The sequence below is a fragment of the Haplochromis burtoni genome, unplaced genomic scaffold (assembly GCF_018398535.1).
Source record: "Haplochromis burtoni strain Fernald_Lab_line unplaced genomic scaffold, NCSU_Asbu1 Contig_201, whole genome shotgun sequence".
Classification (NCBI taxonomy): domain Eukaryota; kingdom Metazoa; phylum Chordata; class Actinopteri; order Cichliformes; family Cichlidae; genus Haplochromis; species Haplochromis burtoni.
The window spans coordinates 884936-904382 of NW_024582562.1; the positions used below are offsets into that span (position 1 = coordinate 884936).

Here is a 19447-nt window from a genome sequence, read left to right on the forward strand (position 1 = left end):
ACCTTTGCAGCAGTGATCACTAGTTATCAGTTATAGAACAAGCTGTAGCGCCATTAGTCAGAGCCAGCTATCTTCCTGAAGATGTCAACACAGACAGCGCACTTCTTGCACAATTTAACTCTGAAAAAAACAGACAAGCGACGTCCTCGGATTTGGCACAGAGGTCATCAGTGAGAATCAGTTTCTGTGAAAATACATGATTGTGTAACATTAAACCCGCATGCAGAAAACGTCCAGATTACAGTTTGCTGAAGAACTGGAAGTGTGATGACACAGATCATTTGTAAAGCTCAGATGGGGTCTGCCGTGTTCCATCTGAACTTAGCCAGGAAAATCCCAGTGACTGGAGAATTCCCACAGTGAAGAGGAGAAGTGGGAGTGGGATGACATGTGGCTACATGAGTGCAAAAGGTGTTGGAGGGATGACATTTATAGATGGCACCACGGCTGCCTGTGGTTACACAAAACAAAACAAACACCCCACAAACTTGATATGTTGAGTTCCAGCGTCACTGACAGAAGAAGATTCCTGAGTGCAAAACACCTCCCGCTGAACAACGGCATCCTTCATACCAACAAGTCAAAGTGAAAACAAACAGGAACCAAACTGTGGATCTGCAGACGATGCAGCTGAAGTCAAAGTTTCATGTAGCAAGTCAAATCTCTTTCTTCTTAATTTTACATGAGGGCAAAGATCCTGTTGTTCAGAAGTAACTTCAAAGGATACGCACTTTTGAAACGTTTGACATTTAAGTAACTCTGCGCCCTTTGCTGCACATAATATATATTTTAATAAAAGAATGTTCTTCAAAAATCATAAAAGGTCACCGAGACCTTCAGTCAACAGCATAACTTCAGTTACAGTGCAGCAGAGCTACCATTAGCCAAACAGTAGCTACAGTTTCACTTCACAGACTAACATGGACACAGCACATTCAGCCAGGCTATTAACAGCATCTACAAATCCAGCTGTCATTCAGAGGTGAAAGCACCAATATTACTCACTAGAAGCCCCAAAGATGTGTTCGCTGCCACCTGGCCGGGAAAGGCCAGGTAACAATGCACGAAAAAGGGCAGTAATAGCAAAATAGCACGATGAGCCATAAAAGAGTAGCAATTAGGCAAAATTTTACTCCCCAGTGAAAGGAGAAAAACCTAAAAAGGTCCAGCTGTAGACGTGTATTGCTGAAAATCCATCATCTAACCTACTTTAAAAGCTATTTGCAGGCTTTGTCTGATCAACACTTGTGACTCACAAAGCTGATCTGTACTGATGCTTCCAACCACCTGCTTCTAGCAAGAGTGGGACTTATTTATCCTGCCTCTTCCCATGTCTCCTGTTCCCGCCGCTCTTATTTAGCCCACCTCCTTTGCATCTCTCCCACCCTTCCACTTTTCTGTGTCTCAGTCTATAAGGTGGGAATTTGGAAAATCCCAAAGCACTTGAGGAATCCTGCTGGTCTTTGTCTGCTTGGGTTTGTCCCCAAATTGCTTCTCAGACAAAAACTAAAACCTGAGATGTAGTGTTAACAGAGACGCACAGCAAAAGAGGCATTTAGGAAACAAAGAATGAATTGATATCATCTAACAGCCCCACAATGAAGCCACTCCCCCAGCTCTTCTCTCTCACCGTCTATAACCACTCCCTAAAAGTTGAGTATTATACCCCCTGACCCAGTATCATGTTCAGCCGCCTATCAGGTCAGGGGGCAGCTCTCCCACCCTCTCTTATTACCACCTTTCAACCAGCCCAGTCTTAGCTGAGCTCATACCCCTGCATGACTACTTGTCTGTGGATTTGATTTCGTTAATATTTCTTGCTTCACCAGCTCAGCAAAAGCCTATTTGAGTAGACAAACACACACAAAGTGCACATTTTCAGGGAAACACATGATCAGGCGACCACCCGGCCAGTTGCCATGTCTGTACCAAACGCCTGCAAGCCAAGACCAGCCCTCCACAGCAAAGCTTTTAAAACAGTAATGTCACTAGACTCCAAGCGACTTTAAGGAATCTTCATTTTTGGAGCGCAGAGCCTGATCAATAGAGCAGAGTGCAGGAGAATGGCTGCTGGCAGCACTTCCCTCTGCAACAGGACCGGCTTCCCTGGAATTAAGACAATTCTGGAAATCCCATTTTGGAAAGAGGCCTGACCTCACTTACTCAGCTTCTGTCCCAACTTAAACAAAATATTTTGTCCTCTTGGTTCAGATATATTTAGAACTCCTCACAATGCACACCAACAGTGTCCTTTCTTTAAAATAGCTGCTAAACGTAGACCATCATTACTCTGCAATTACCCACCCAAAGTGCAAACACGCATGGGCTGAAAGCACACCATCCAAGTGGTGTAATAATTAACCGGGAATGAAAAACACCAGAGAAAATGCTGCAAAACACAGAGAGGGAGAAAGGCTTCCAACCCAGGTCCAAACATACCGGACACTTTTTTCTTTAAACAAATGAATTTATCGCTCCACAAGATGATAAAGCAAACTTTGCATATCTCTAACGGTTTTTCCCTCCCTTTGCTGTTCTGCTCGAATCGTTAACAAAGTTTTTTACATTTATCTGCAGCTTTGGCTAAAAATGCACGAGCGCTCCGAGCTGACCAAGAAGGATTTAATTCCACAGTAGCCTTTTCCACAAACCCAGCTTCCTCCTGTGCCAGTCAAACCCAAAGTGGCCATAATGAGCTATGACACACGGCGCCCAAAACATTGTTTCAGAAATAGATCTGGAGGGCCACCGCTCTTGGCGTGTAGCAGCAGGTACCCAACAAAGCCTAAATGTCACCCACATTATACATCACACAAAGGATGGGATGGGAGGGATCGATCAGTCACTGTGTGGTCGCACAGCAAATTAACCTTTAAGTAAAGACGCGATGCTGATGTTTAACCACAGAGCGTCCATAAATGCGCGGTGGCTTTTAACGTGTAGAGTCTTCAGGATAAGCACTGCTCCCGTCTAAGAACACTAGACGGCTAACATCGCCAAAGCTAAGACAGCATAGCTGGTCCAGATCTGTGTAGTTTCTCAAAGCTCCCACCGGTGTTTCATTTCCACAGAATGTCCCAGCTGCCACGCATGGCAACATTTACATTATAATGTTGGATACCATTAAAAGGCCAATCGCATATCGCAAAAGAACAATTACTCATGTCAGTTCCTGCATCTGAGAAGAGACGTGACACCCAAAGGAAAAAGGTTTCCTTGCTGGAGAATTTCATGACATGAGAGCCAAAAATTTATTTTTCAGGTTTTTTCAAGTTAAAAAAAAAAAAAAAAGACACATTTTCATGCAAGAAGGAAAACTGAAAGATTTAATGATGCTCTTTTAAACATGGATTTAATTTCAAAGAAATCAGAGTGAGTGTGTAACAATTAGAAAGTTTTTAAATAAGTAACAGCCAAAAACAACAGTGGTAAAGACTTTGCTTACTGTGTGAACAGACAGAACAGAAAAGCAGCAGAGTAGCGATGGAGCCAAACAGATCTCAACTTTATACACTGTATTTAATAAAGTGGCGATTCATCCATAGAAAAATGCATCTTAATAAATCCACCATCGAAAACGACCCTGAGACTGCCACAAACTGCACGACCGAAACGAGCAGGAAGATCCAGAATTCAGTTCATATTCTGCAATTACGTTTTTTCTTACATCAAAATCGATTTGCTATCAGAGAATCAGTCGGCGCTAACCAGCTGGACCCAGTCCTTCCCTCTCCCTGTTTACTTAAGGGCAGTCTGGTCAAGCTGCTGCTGCTCTAGATGTCATTCAGCTGCCTCGATTCTCTCGTCCCAGGGTCGAACTAAATCCACCGTCTGCAGCTGGTCACTGCTCTGGGATGTGCTGTGAGCTTGGAAGGAAGTACGTCCAAGGATGAGGATTATTGCTTTGTTATTTATTGTACTATTTATCAGTTCATCTGAGGACATGCCTTACTGTGGGCACAAAGTTAGAGCAGAGAATGGGACACAGTACTGGTGCAGGGTGAGAGCGACAGAGATCATTCATAGTTAGGCTTAGTTTTGTAAAAGGACAGAAACACAGCAGCGTTTGGATGGAGAGGCTTCACACGAGTCTAAATTCAAGAGAGGAATTTCAACCAGGCTGCAAAAAGAGTACTTAAAGCACGCCAGTGCAAAAGTGTAGCAACAGTGGTGTTAGTGAAATTATACTTATAGACTCAAAAGCTGGAAAACTGCAAGTTTTCAGGTTCTCCTCCTTCACCATCTTTCCTTAAAAACAAAGTGTCATCTTTGCATTCATTTATTTTTGTTCTTGAACACGTACAGCACGTGAAGCAGTCTTCCAGGTTGTACTTTTTAGAATGACTAGTATCTATAGTCCAGCTATTGGACAAAAACCCTTATTTAGATGTTGCTTTGAACCATTACACATGCATTTCTTGTTTTAGTGGCTAAAGATGCACGCAAGCAAAGGATGCAGAAGGAAGGAAGCATTAACTGTTTCTGTAGTGTGCAATTGTTTTTTTAACAGTCAACAAAAAAAAAAAAATAAATAAAAGGCAAGTCCAGATACTTAAATGCTGGGATGGAGTCGGCGACGGACTTGCAGGAAGTCGTGGGCTGAGAGAAAGAGCACCAGGAAGCTCCTTCCAGCTTTTTCAAAAACTTTGTGGTAGTTTTGCGAGGAACGCCAAGGTCATGAACCTACAGCTGCGGGGATACAGTTAATGCAGCAGTCCACCGAGGACTGACAGACAAAAGGACAGATGGACACCAACAGGTCCATCTCCCTTTTCCAGCTGTTGTAAGAGCAGCAGTGGCCCCAGGGCGTAATGATTAACGCCTCAGTCAAATGCTGCACAAACCAGATGGTAAAGATAGATGAGAAGGGCAAAGTCCCTCGTCTCTGCAGCTCTGCACCCACAGACAAACAGTCACTCTCCACATACGATTAATCCTGTGCGCACACACAGTGTTTAAATCATTTTTAATAAACATGGAGCCGTAGTCAGGAAGCACTGTGCCGTAAAACTGTAATCACATAGCCTTTTCTGTGCAAACATAAAAGAGCAGCATAAAAACATAATTACACAAAAGGCAGGCTTTTATAGCATCGCTATTTACTTTCCAAACCTTAAATGATGACTAAAGAGCGAGAGGCGACTTCATATATTCTGGGGAGGAAAAAAGAAAAAGAAATGTCCGGCGTCGACTCGACAAGAAAAATATCCCTGCTAACAAAAGAAACATGCAATCAGGCGAAATCTTTCCTGCCTTCGTTCTAATCGTGCCCTCCAAAGTTCAGTCGGGACGCTCATTATGAAACGAGCTCACAAACAGGACATTGTGTATCAACAAGGGTGGACGTTTCTGACAAAAACACTGGTGTGGCGAGAAAACAGGCATCAAAGCACTCACATGCACGCTGACTCAAATCATAAGCTGGCTCTTTTCATAAGGCACAGAGCATCTCACATATCAAAGGTCTCCCTCAAACACTCAATAGCATCCCCTTCAGCTCGCTACATGAAAGAGAACACTGTGGTGTCTTATAATACGCCGTTTTCCCCGTTCACAGGGCCCAACTTCAAAGACGGACAAAATCAAGTAGGAAGCCTTTCAGTGTCTCCGTGGAACGGAGTTTCCTGGAAGTTTAAGTCAGAAATTATCAGGAGGCAGCAGGCTCATTCATAATTTGGCACACTAAACGCCTTACTAGACGTGCTCCATATAGACCCGCCATCACACACACACACACTCGCCAGGGCTCCTGCTTTGCAGAGTGCGAGTAAGTATCACGAACATCTGGCCAAGCCCTTATCACCATGGGAAAAATGTCTAAGGAGGCTGTGTTATCCCTGCTCCAGGGTCCGATTTAGATTGTGTCTGCGGTTCAGCAGCCATAAACTGTCATAGCTGTGATTCTTGTTAATGGGAATCATGAAAAGTGATTGTTAAGCGTTTGTTCGCCTATTTCATGAGAGCTAGACCTGAGGCTGTTTTGCCTTCAATGCCATGCAGCCTCGCTCACGCCACGTGGGCAGAACTCAGTCAAGTCAGAAAATGAAATTAAGCTGGCAGAGGAGGCATTAGAAAGAAATGACAAACAGACCGGGTGGGTGTCAATATCAGTGACATTCACCTGGACTGGGTGTGTTGGGGGGTTCAGGTAGTTTCATTGGGGCCGAGGTCAATTGCACCAACGAGTTGGGGAATCCTATTCTTAATGGTACTGCCACGTGAAGACATTCGTGGACTCCTCAGTGAAGACGTTTCATTAAATCGTGGTTTCTCTCCGACTCACATGACACAGGGTGGCAGGTCTACCACCTGAGCTACTAACAGGAAGGTTGGTGGTTCGATCCCAGTCTGCAGATACTAGCCCCATGTTGCATCTATCGGAGTGTGGATGTTAGTTAGGAAGCACTTTAATAAGAGTAGAAAAAAGTGCTTGGCTGAATGTACAAGTTGTGTAAAGCCCTTTGAGTGCTCAACAGAGTAGAAAAGCACTATATCCGGTCGTTAAGTGGTAATGTGACGAATCCTTTTTTTATTTTCTTCTATTTAATCTCAAAAAGCTCCTAAAACAGTCAGTGATCACTGTTGACCTCCCTCGGCTTTTATTACCGCTAATCATTTATTTAAGCTCAGTTTTTAAAACCTTAGGATGTAACTACAGCCCAGCCCATGCAGCAGTATATGAATGACTAACCTCGTATTGTGGATGGATTATCTCAGTTGTTCTCCTGGCTGAAGTTTGGTCCTTTTACAGCATCCTGCCATGCGATTACATTTGTTCCTGACCACCGAGAACACTCACGTTAACTTTTATCCAGTGGAAAAAAAGTTAGCTTGTTTATATTATGCTAACATAGCTGTGTCGCTAGCGGTCACGTAGCACATCATTATATACCAGCTAGCCCAACTTCAGTAACCCTACAAACGTCACTGCTGTTTAGTTTTCTGTCTTCATTTATGCTGGAAGTGATAGCAGAGCTGTACGTTTGAATTTGTTTCCAAAACCCCGCAGTCAGGACATGCTATATTGTATTTAGATAGAAGCTAGCGAGCTAACTCCCTGCTAACTTCTAACTCCGTTAAATGTCATAAATTCCGTTTTCATGGATGCCTGGATGTTAAACTCAATTGTTACACCTGGTAGAGCAGAACGCTGATCATTTTATTACAAGATGAAAGACTTTAGACAGTTTTTAACTCTCAGTAATGCCATAGTGATCGTTTGATATATGGACCTGCAGCGGAGTTTAGGCCCAGACACGGCTAGTGACGTCAGACTTAACGACTGGATAAGAACCAGCCCATTTACATCACTACAGTATTTATTTATTAGACTTGGTACCTTTGTGATATAATTAAAGAAAGTTGTGTTCAGACAAACGACCACCAGCTCAGTGAACATGAGTTTAAATGATAAATGCAGAAGGTGAAAGAATCTATAGCGGAGCACAAACGTGCATTTCAACATGTGATATAACATGAAGCCGTTTAAAGCAGCGTCGTGCAGATGTACTACGATTCCTCGGACAGGAACCAGGGATTTTTTTTTTTTAACCTTAATGGCAGAAGATTTGAAGCAGGCTTTCACGTCTGAGTCCTTTTGTCTGATTAGTGCACTCATGCTCCCAACTCCCATTATTACCTGACTCTGACAATATAAGCAATGACTCATTCAGTAGATTAGCAAAGGAAAAAAATAATAAAAACATTCGTCAAGCTTCCAAGTGCACCGATTTGTGTTTAATGAGGGGGATCACGACTGTGCACACACTGGTCTGTCTTAACTCATCTGTACATCTGCACCCCACAGTGTCGCACCTCAGCTAACCCCACACACATTACACACATTATTATTAGATACCACTACAGGCCAACGTAAAGTTCAACGCGATAGAACGAAGCTGGAACTTCCAACATGCAACACAAATTCATAACGTCACATTACAGGCTCGAGTTAAAACTCCAGAGAGTCAGTGCACAGAATTCCTTCATTTCCTAACAAGACTTAATTTCACATCTGCAAGCAGGAACATGAGACCCAGCTTTGACATGCAGACACACAATGCAAGACTTTTACATTAATATTACATGAAAATGTTCCGTCCACAAACATGCACGCACAAAGGTTAAAAGGGTGGTTAGCGCTACGTTGTTGCGTTTCCTGTTCAGCTGACAAAGGATGAGTAACATTACTTTAACATAATGATCATTCCTATCAATCAACAGGATCCGAGACAAAAAGGAAATCTCACTAAGACTCCCACTAGGAAATAGGACCAGTGTCCCAGAAATGAGATGGCCCCATCAGATTAACACAGAGGCCTGAGAGGGGACTGGAGTAACAGAAACAGCTTAGACATGACAGGCAGTTTGTGGTGAAAAATCGCAGGAGGCACAAAAACTGTCCAGCAGTCAATATAATGACATTATGAGAGGACAAAAAAAGGGCTTAAATTTTATCTAATGTTTCACAACATCTCAGGAAAGGGAGGCATCAGGAGAATTGTGCTTTGCCTGCCATATACAAAGCGAGAGCCACAATTAGGTTTCCATAATTCACTAAAAAAAGCCATACAGTTGGCATATTTCACAGTGAATCTGAATGACAAAAATACTGAGCAGCAAATTAGGATTAAAGAGAAAAGCATTTGGCCAAGCAAGCCACTAGAGAACTGAACCAGTGCCAGTGCACCCACACACTCCGGCATGGAGCGATTCCATGCCAGCCCGGAGAGAAGACAGGGAATACTCCTTCCTTTAATCAGACAAGATATTAAAAGAGCATCGATAACCTAGATGCTTGAATTAAATATGTCTTCACCTTCTCAAATCAAGTCAATCCGGCTACACTCCTTAAGGTTCCTTAAGTTGAATTTAAATGTTTGTCACAGGACGTGTTGAACATGGAGCTGCCAGGCAACGGGAAATGAGGAAGACCACGAAGAAAACTCACGCATGTAGTGAAAGAGGATACGCAGTGTTGGTGCGACAGAGAAGGATGAGATGGAGTCGCTGTGGTGACCCCCGAAGGGAGCGGCCAAAAGAAGAGGACGATAAAACAAAGGTGGCTGCAAAAACGTTCCCAGCAACATCCCAGAGGAAGCGGCAGTAATGTGAAACACAGTGAACGGGCTGAATGATAACCATGTCACAAAGGTGACATTCCTAGCTGGAGGGAAAGCCGCCATCTTTTCTGTAACTCGGGCCCATTAAGGTAGTCTGTATGCGGTCTTTCTTTCTGGCCCGGCTCGCTGGGGAGCACCATTACAGGGAAGCAGTTTGGACTTTGACCCCGGTGCCTGCAGAGAGCTGGGAAACACTTCTGAGCTCCTCTGCTTCCTGTCAGTGAGAGATGCAGGAATCAGACAGGTTCCTTAATATTCAGCCTTTTCCCTGCTGTTAGTGGTTACGGGGGCCTAACGATGTGCATTCCAGCACTTGTGCGATTTTCACAGTCTAGGAGCAGGTGTTGCTTCGCTTTTGATTGGTGGTTGTTGTACTCCAGAGAAACACATACCAAATGAAAGAGGGGGGGAAAAAAAATCTCACACTTCCCCCTCCCTCCCCATCAACTTTCTTTTGCCATTACCACTTCTCTCCCCCCTCCTGTTTCAACAAATGAGCTCACTGTTTTTACAATGATTAGTACTTAAGGGACTTAGCAGTAAGTGTACGAGGTGTAAGTGGTATGAGTGTGAAGACAACTACACAATACACAAATTCATGCAGAGACAAAGAAAATAAGACAAATAAGAGCGCCAGCATGGATCCTGTCAGTGCGGCTTCAGTGACGTGAACCCCCCCCAGGCTATTAGTCCCAACTTAGATGAAGGTTTCAACCAACTTCCTGCAAAATCAAAAAGGTTTGTATTTTCCTCTTTATAATGGATAAAACTGAGACAAAGCAAGAACTGGAAACGACTGAAAAACAGTTTGGGATACAAACACACAGAGCTTCAGGCGCTGTAAGCAAACACATCCACATAACGACGCTTCCCCAGAGCGTCTCCTCGGATGTGAGGGACGATTTCAGACTGTACCTGTGACTGCTGGCAGCACGCGATGCTTTGAAGAGGACAGAGCTTAAGGGAAACAAAACGCCTTCAAGCAAATGCTTTTCAGACTCAAACCATCAAAAAAAAAAGGTAGGAAATAAATATATGTATCACACCCACCACGTAATCCAGCACTCGTCTTTGAAAGCATATGCAAGAGCTGAAAAGCCAGGTACACACAGGAAGAACAGAAAGCACACCAAGCCGGAGCTAAACAGCCTACGAGCGATTAGAACTGCAAAGCCTTCAGTCTGCCTAAGTAGCTTGGTGTCCTCGACGGTGGGCGATTATCTTGCGCTTGGCTTTGGGGGGGATATCAGACTGTCAGGGCGCAGTTAGAGAACAGCCAGCTGGTCGTGGCATGGAGAAGCGTTTCTATCACGGTGGAGCAGATGAGCAAAGCTTTCCTGGGGGCAACAAATAAATAAGAAAGTTGCAAGTACTAAGAATATAACTGCTCTGAGACCAGCCGGTCAACCGTGACGACAGCCTGCCACTGATCGTTAGCAGACAAACTTCTGGATGATGTCAGTGCAGCAGTAAGAATTTACCGCTACTATTTCACAACCCTTATGTGGCAATAAGCTGCGCACACGTGGACGCAGTTTAATTTGATGCCGTTTTAAAAGGAAAGAAACAGAAATGACGTGTGACAGGATGAAAGAGAAGAGTCCAGTGTCCAAGGCAGAGTGACTACCACACCTAACGCGCCCACGAAGAAGCGGAAAGAGGTCTTTGTGTGACGGCAGAGTCACGGTCATGGGTTAGAGCGCTTTAACCTTCTGATCCTCTGCCATCCTCATGTGGTTTCCGAACCTTGAATTTTCTCCAAGAAACCAGACTCACACAACCTCCCAAAAACATGAGTGGAAACTTTCAGCACCAAAGAAGTTTACTTGGTATCAAGTGTTGCTTAATTTCCTGGTGCTACATTCCTTAGATAGAGAAATTACTATTAGCGGGCTGTAAAAATGTGATAACATTGTTCAAACAAAAAAAAAAACAAAAAGTAGAGGAATCAAAATCCAATGATGGCTGAAAAACAGGATACTAAAGACGAAAGCTCGTGAGGCTTTCAGCCTTTTGTTTTTATCCTAAACAGCTGATAAATCAAAGCACACACGTCTAGTTCCTGAGAGTCACCATCAACAAGCTGTGGAAAATCCCATCTGTTTCAGGCTGAGAACACTTGTCCATACAAGACATGTCTTAATATGATAGGGCAGCTTTTAGAGTGCCTTTACGGTCCATGACCTCACTCTGTAGCGCGCGCACACACACGAGACATTCAAAAAGGAGTAACGAGAACAAAACCAAAGCCCAGGAGTCATTCTTTTGAACGTTACCAGCCAATGCCACATCCAGCTGGAATACTTCGTAACTTTCCACACGGCGGTGTCCTCAAACGCCTCCTCCCCCATCCATCCATGTGTCAAACCAGCGGGGTCTCGTCAACACAGCGCCAAACGTTTACGGCGAAGGTTTTGGTGTAGACACGGGGAGAGAGTAAAGTTACTGCCACCACGGCACTTGGCACGGCATCCAGGCAAAGCGGCAGTCTGCGACGCAGAGTGGAAAAAACTTCCAGACAGCACCACGCTGCTGAAGCCTGGCTAACCGCACACCTTTTAGCCGCAGGCTCAAGCACACACCGCCTCACACCTACCTCCGTTTTCAGGTCAGCTGTATCACGGTGTCCGGCGTGGTACGACTCGGGGACGCTTGGGTCAAATTTTAAAGCCGCTGTCTGCAGTTTCGACGCGGCGAACAACGTTGCAAGGCAGCCACATACAATGAATAAGTTTCAGCACGTAGAGCAGCCGACATGTGATAGATGTGTATCACACACGAAAGCCTTACTGAACACAGACAGAATCGCGCTAACAGCTCGTTTGGGTGCAAACTTAACCGTAAGTTCCGCGGAGCTCCGAGAAATCCATGCAGCAACTTGCTCGCTCCCGACAGCCCCTGTTGCTTAACTTGTAGCGAGCCAACTACCCAGCTGTGACAACCTCCGTCAAGCCAGTGGCAGCGACAGCGGTAACTTCCGGTTTGGAACTTCGAAATAAATGTAGCAAAAACTAGAAGAACACGTTAATGACAATTTATAAAACAAAAACGCCACACAAAAAGATTTCGTTTATTTTATTTAATCAAAGACCTAAAATAACAAATACATTCTTTGCTGTTATTTTTAAAGCGTTTCACAAGAGATATTCACGTTTTTATTTTTTTAAGCAAAAAAAAAAAGCATCTTCCGGTAGCAGCACCTGTGACGTATGATTTTTCTACTGGCGCTCTCGGGTTTGCCCGTTTTCATGTTCAGCATTTGTCTGTTAGCATTTTCATATCATTAAAATTTTCTGTATATAAATTGTATTTAATTTTGCCATTTCCAACCAACTGTGGAGACGCCGTGCTATAATAGCTGCGTGTAACAGCTGACTTACCCTTTAAATTCAAATTCTGTCACATACACAGTATGACTAAGAATTGACCGTAAGATAAAGGGTGTAGTACAGTAAGTGATATTTATGTAATTTACACCTTCAGTTGACTTTTTACTTTTGCAGAGGATTGTATATTACATCACCCATTACCAATCACCGGTAATACCAGTGTAAAATAATATTTCTGATTGTTATCGCATCAAATAATGATGCATTTTTATGCATGTAATTACATGTTTGCGTGACTGTACACACACTTTGTACAGCAATTTGGGCAACGTTGTATTTGAAAATACATTTTATTTGCTTACTGAATGTATGCAAAAGTACCTTCAGCAGTTTGATAGTGATAGTGATTCCTATTCTGTCAGGCAGCAGTGTTAATCCACACACACACACACACACACACACACACACACACACACACACACACACACACACAGAGTTGCTTGTTGCTTGTGTGTGTACATTTTTATGCATTTTAAGCTTGTGCACAATCAAAGCCTCCAAGACCAATCCTGAGAATGCTGAACACTTTGCATTACATATTCTTACAGCTTTGTGGCTTCTCAGCCTGGCTGCATGATAAAAACAGTTGCAAGTTTCAACACGGCGCCATTCAAAAATCTCATAACTCTCTCTGGGCACAGCTGATTGCTACACTGTCAACTCTTTTAATCAGCCTAATGCCACCACTGAATGCCGCAGTGGCAAACTTTGTGAGAAACTAAATTGATTATCTGTCTGAAATGGCTTGTAGGCCAACCATTAGACGTGAAGGAATGTAATTCCAATGAATGACATGGATTATTAACTTTAGGGAGATTAGGTCCCCGTGGATAACCAATCAAGAGTAAATACAGCCTGGAGACGAACTCACTAGAAGTGCATCGGTTCTGGCAGACGGGTGGGGGCACAGAAAAACTAATCCTCCAGTGCTGAAGTCTGTCAGAAGCTTATGAGGAATACACCACATCAGTGTAGAGTGTTACTTTATTAAAACATAAAAAAATGTACACACATAAAGTAAATATACAGAGTGCACATCTAAGTGTTTAACATAAAATGCAACCGAGCTGTACTTTCAGTGCCGTTTCCCTCACTTAGAATAGATTGAGATGAATTTCAATAGGCAAAACGTTTCCTCCGATAAGCAAAGCGTTCAAGTACAGTTACTCTTTTTCACATTTTTGTCTTTAGGAACAGTGCCATCTACTGTTACGCAGGTGAGGGGGGAGGGGGACCGTACACATTCACACTCCCACAGAGAGTTAGCGGCAGTCGCCTCAACTGTCTGCAATGCAGTACAAAATCACAAGCACACCGCTCATATGAGCAGCAATGCAATTTGTCACTAGGACTAAAAGAGCCAAGTCCATGTCACTGAAGCCAGAGCACCACGACATCATGCTGCTAAATCTCACTCGATGGCTGAACTGTAAGATCGTCTGTCACCACAAGAAATTCTTTAAGAATTAAATATGACAACATCAAAACTAGCATTCAAGTTTGAGCCCAGATTGGTGATTTTTTCCTGCAATAATCAACATACTGTAAAAAGAAAAAAGTAAAGATATGACAACATGAAGAGTCAAGTTTTTTACCGTTCAGCCCACTTTACACATTTGGTTGTCTCATTTTTACCGACTTCAAGCAGCTGAACGTGAACAAAGCTGCAGCTTTAAAGGAAAGTGTCTGCAGTGCTGGCAGCTAATGTAATAAAACGCTGTCACCAGAACCACACCCCAGAGACTAAATGATAACTGCAGCAGCTGTTTTAGCGTGCCAGTGAATCCAGTCCTCTTCCAGTCAGAGTGAGTAGCTTTGGAAGGTGCAATAATAGGATAGTTCATCAATTCTTTTGCACTGAATGCCACCATAACTTAATTGTTTTTAAACAAATGGAAGTTATCTATGTCACAAAGTCTCTATATTCATCCTAGTTTAATAAAAACAACACAAAAACCCAAGACTTTACTTGTCTTCATTTGCCTGAATGACCTGAGGTGCAACCAATCAGTGCTTGGAGGTGAGAGTAAGGGTGGAGGAGACGCGGAAGATCTGCGGCAGCATGTTGCTCAACTGGTAGAACATTTCCTCTGAGATGGTCTGTCAGTACAAAGAGACACACAGAGGGGTGACCAGGGTTAGTGGGCGGTTTGCACGGAAACATCTTCTCTCCCCGCGCTGTGATAATGGAAAGATGCTCAAAAAACAAAAGTACAGCTGAACTCTTGGCGTCCAGTCAAGTATTAACAGCCTCTGCGGCGTCCTGAAATGAAGTGAGCTCAGCAGCTGTGACTAAGCACTGCCACCCGTCAAGTAAGAATGTTAAGTAATCCTAAAGCAGAAGCAGTCCCGCAAACACACGGCTTATATTTAGACACAGTATTTCTTTGAGTTGCAGACAACAATGTCGTTTCAGAAGCTGATATTTTGAATGGTGTCTGAGCATGTAGCTGACAGGAAGCCAGTACAGTCAGAGTCCTTTGATGCCACTCGTTTTATCATCTTATCCTGTCAGCGGGAGCTCATTCTATAGGATCCACCGCCTTCCTGACAAACCGCAAAAACTCTGCATGTATAGCTTCGCAAATAGTAACGGCCGTGATTCATCCTGCACGGCAAATCAAAATATAACAGAAAACCTCGCTTCAAAGTTAACCCCGAATCTTTTTCCCTTTCCTTTATAACAAATTAACATAAGACCTGGATTTCCAACAAAGTGAAAGTGATTACACCTCAGTGTTGGCAAGCTGCACACTAATCCCATTGCTTATCACACATTTATGTGATTGAGTCTCTGAGCTTTCTTTTATCACAGCAGTGCAAATATGGAGCTAAAATGTCCTAAAGCTCTGTAATCTATGATTTATGGCACGCTTTTCAAGCAGTCAACTCTTCGTAGTGTGCACTCGGAGACATGCACTGCAAGGCCAGGTGTGCCTTTTGTTACATTATGTACGTGCGAGGCCTTAAGTATACAATTCTTTAAAAGAAGCATGAAGCATTGCCGGAAGGCAGTCACTCAGAGAACAGTGTATCCACAGGTACACGTTTTGAAGCCCGAATAACTGATCTCACCTTTGGCACTAGAAACTGGACTGTGCGTGATACTCCGCCGTCCCACGAGGCCATTTCCATCATAAAACCTGCAAAGAAAATTTAGCATGAATATGACCATTCATTCTTACATTGCTGCATGCAATGTTAAGTGCAATTATTGTGTACATAATAAAGTAACACAGTATTAAGGATTCTGTATATTTATGTTTGACAGACGGTTGAACAAACAAGAAAAAACCCACCAAATGACCAACAACAGCTATGCATAACATCCATGTTACCTTTGACACATTTGAATACGAGCTCCGCCCTTTTAAGACACCACGGTATGGTCATCTCCTGCAATGAACAGAGAAGGTTGGTGTGAAATGAGACACACGGCGGTGAACTCAGACTGACGTACGACTTCATTTCAAAGACTTCATGTAGCACCACCATCACCTGCAGCGTGCGAGCTCCACAGACCAAACAGGAAAAATTTGTAATGTGAAACAATGTTTCAAAAGACTTTTTGACATCTTCTTTCATTTCTTTCAAATTTGCAACATTTTTAACGTTCTCGTATTACTTATATCTGTGCTACAGTTCAAACATGATAAGAGAAAGAAAAGCAAACGAGTTGGTGGTGAATGATGTTACGGGTTAATCACAGAACATTAGTACACAGATACTGTTTCCACAATATTACTCCACACAGAGCTGAATGCCGTCCTACACACTACAGAGCAGAGAGAACCTGTTATATGATGCGTCTTTGTGTCAAATCCAAAGCTTCTTATTAGGCAACTATGTCTAAACTGATGTAAAATGTTCTTTGTGCTAAATCAAACACTTCTATTTCCTTTCAGCTTTGAGTGTACTCCGCTGCAGTTTGTGCACAGTGATCTCATCTTGCAAACTACCTGTTCTCACCGCAAGGAGTGTAACAGAGAGTCTTTGCCACAACGCACACTCTTGTTTACTTGTACGTTTTGTATTTGGATAAGCTGCACAGGCTTTAGTGAGGGATTTCTGAATATTCATTCAGCTTTTTGGTAGGACTGAAGCGTAAACAGGAGCACTGAAGGCGACTGTGGCGTTTGCCAAACAGTTTGAGGCAAGAACAAAAGTGTTTCTTACAGCCAGGAAAATGAACACCGCAGTCGTGAAACAGTCAACGTCTGCAAAGCGGCTCCAAATGAACCCAGTTTTCAGTTTTATCTGCACAAACCTTTAACCATATATTATAGTGACACTGAGCATTTATTATGTGAACCTCTTTCCTCAAACTTCAAAGGAAAAAGAAAAACTAAAATAAGAACAAGAGCAACAGCCGTGCTGGATTTGGACTGTGGTCTGTAGTTCATGTAGACAAACTAAACCAGTTGTTGTAACACTACAATAGGCTTGTACACGCAGGCAAACGTCTGTGCTCAAAAGGGAAATGCCTGAAAAAGAAGCTGGCAGATGGAAAGTTTTGAAATGAGAAGCCTTCAATTAAGTATCATCTGCTTCTCGAGGCTTCCAGAGCTCCAAAACTTTAGTTTTATGAATCTAAAGACTGTTGATTAGGCAGCAGAAGAAAAATTAGGCATCTATAAAGAGGCTTGTTGAACTGATTATGTTATTATTGGTAACATTACTCAGTTAAATAACCAACAAAGGACATCTGATGTGATTAAAAACAAAGAAACAAATGTAACAGACTAAATACAAGAAGTTTCACAGGAAAATACTAGAAGTGTCCGCTCGCTTCACGTCGAGGCTTTTTCTGTTATTGACCCAAACGTGAGCACTGACTGTCGCTGTGCGTATGTGCTCTGTACGATTGGTGACCCAAAAAAAGTTGTAGTTGTAGTCTGAATCTACAGTTCGTTTCCAACGAGTCAGACGTTACCGTACAGGAATAAGCACAAGCTTAAAGTCAGTCTGGGTGCTGACAGTCGGGAAAGTTGCACAGCCATCAGGTTTTGGGGTTTGACGCAAGTGCAAGACCACAGACGAACATCGCAGTTTGTGACGTACCCTGTTACAACATCACTGACTAACAATGCACTCATAGCAGTTTTTCTGGGAACCGATCCTGATTACTCAAAACCCCTATTGCTTCCCCCCGCACCTGTATCAAATAGCTGACAGTAGAGCTTCAAACAGGTAACACAAGAAAAGAAAGAAGGCAATAAAGCACGAATCCAAGACCAGAGTCATCGAATAACGAGCGTTTCAGCCCCAGCCGGCTGAACTCAAACGCCTCCCATCAACATCGGCCGCTTTGAAAACGTTTCTCAGCACCATTAATCACTAAAGTTTCAATTCTCTACTTTTTAATACAACTGAATCATTAACGTTCAATCACAGGTATGACAGTTTGAAGAGTTTATTACAGTGTAATAATACAAGTACAAATACTCAGGTTGATCTAACAGGAATGCCCAAACGAAACCATCAAACATCCACGGCAACCCTGAAACGTCTAATAACCCAACAATGGATCTGTCCAGCTCAACCATTTCCCCGTACCGTACTTCCTGATCATTTGTCTATTTGGAGAAATCTGATCAGTTTGTGTACTCGTGCAGTTTATGGGGAAAAAGCAGATTCTGTGAAGGCACAATACCTGGACATCTGCTGGTCCAATAACCTTACGGTCATTTGCTCCACTAAGATTATTATATTACAATATGCAGTTTACAAGCGTTTATTCTTGCAGCTGCACTCATGCAAGCATTGACAGCGTCTTCTTACCTCGGACATGTCGTGGACGAGCAGCAGAGGGATGGTAACGGTGGTGATGTCGTGAGTGCAGCACACCTTGAGGATGTTTCTCAAGCCCATGATGGCTGGGTCCCGGGCAGTGATGTTCCCTGATCGGACGTTGTCATCCACACACAGATGGAAGACGGCGTGGACCTCCGACAGGTTGGAGTGCCGCGTGATATAGAACTCACCTTTAGGAAGAGATGTCGCCGACAGAGTTAAAATATAAAATGATGCTCTAGAAATAATCTGCTGGATAATCACAAACTGTTTTCTTAATACCTGGTAAGATATTCGAGGGATTTCTTTCAACATTTTTGCTCTTATCATCACCGCCGTTCTTTTGAGTCTCTGTAAGGATACAGGATTGCAGAATAAAGCACAAATCAGCAGGAACAATGCTCATCACACTATGTCAAAGGGACAAAAAGTGTTAGCAGTGGATCTGTGGCAGGCTTGGAAGCCAGTGGGCCTGTATGTGTACACCTCTACTCAGTAAATCACTTGTGCTGTGATAAAATCAACATCTTCTATTTCCTGACAGCTTAATCCCGCTCTCATACAGCTAGCATAACACTGAAATGTCCCAGCTCCACGAGGAGCCTTTCAGTGTGAGCTTCGTGTAAAAGCCAGACTCGTACAGGCAAGTATACGCGTTTACTTGCCTCCTATAACTTTTATTTTATTGTTTGTTTGAGAAAGGCTTGAATTTTACTCATATGTTATATTATGCTATTAAAACAGGAGATAAACATCTTGTTTTCCTGAAGAATGGCTGAAACTAAAAAAACCAACCATAGCATCAAGAATAATCAAATTTATTCCCCAAGATTTCGGGACCTCCAGGCTGAGCGAAATGTCTCACCAGGCTGGTCTTTGTGCTTGCTGCTCCGCTGGGCTCTGGCGTACAGCACCACCTGCTGCACCTCCTCCAGCTGCTCTTCTAGGCAGGGGAAGTGGAAGTCTGTGCACTCCTTTGCCACAGTTGCAAAGTCTGTGGGTTGACATAGAGCAGGCCCCAGATGAACTCAAACACAGTGGAACCAAATGACTGCTTAGCCTCAAGTTCAAACTTAAAGTTAAATGAAACCCACAGTAAGTGAATGAAACACTTAAAGTTTGGCTTCTCCCAGTAAACGAAAA

General features: G+C 43.2%; 2 protein-coding genes across 3 annotated transcripts in view; both read right to left on the reverse strand.

Moving 5' to 3' along the window:
* Window positions 1–13369, reverse strand: part of LOC102301371 (solute carrier family 45 member 3) — a 44013-nt gene extending 30644 nt beyond the window's left edge. For both annotated transcript variants that reach the window (XR_006055050.1, XM_005935774.3), the window contains exon 1: window positions 10173–13369. The gene's annotated coding sequence lies outside the window, so the exon portion shown is untranslated. The remainder of the gene's footprint in view (window positions 1–10172) is intronic.
* A 108-nt stretch (window positions 13370–13477) lies between these two features.
* Window positions 13478–19447, reverse strand: part of cunh12orf4 (chromosome unknown C12orf4 homolog) — a gene marked incomplete in the record, with an annotated part of 21086 nt that continues 15116 nt past the window's right edge. Inside the window, 6 exon segments of the mRNA XM_014337950.2 lie at window positions 13478–14611; window positions 15587–15654; window positions 15850–15907; window positions 18293–18495; window positions 18587–18655; window positions 19170–19298. Coding sequence (XP_014193436.1) covers window positions 14519–14611; window positions 15587–15654; window positions 15850–15907; window positions 18293–18495; window positions 18587–18655; window positions 19170–19298 — 620 coding nt within the window.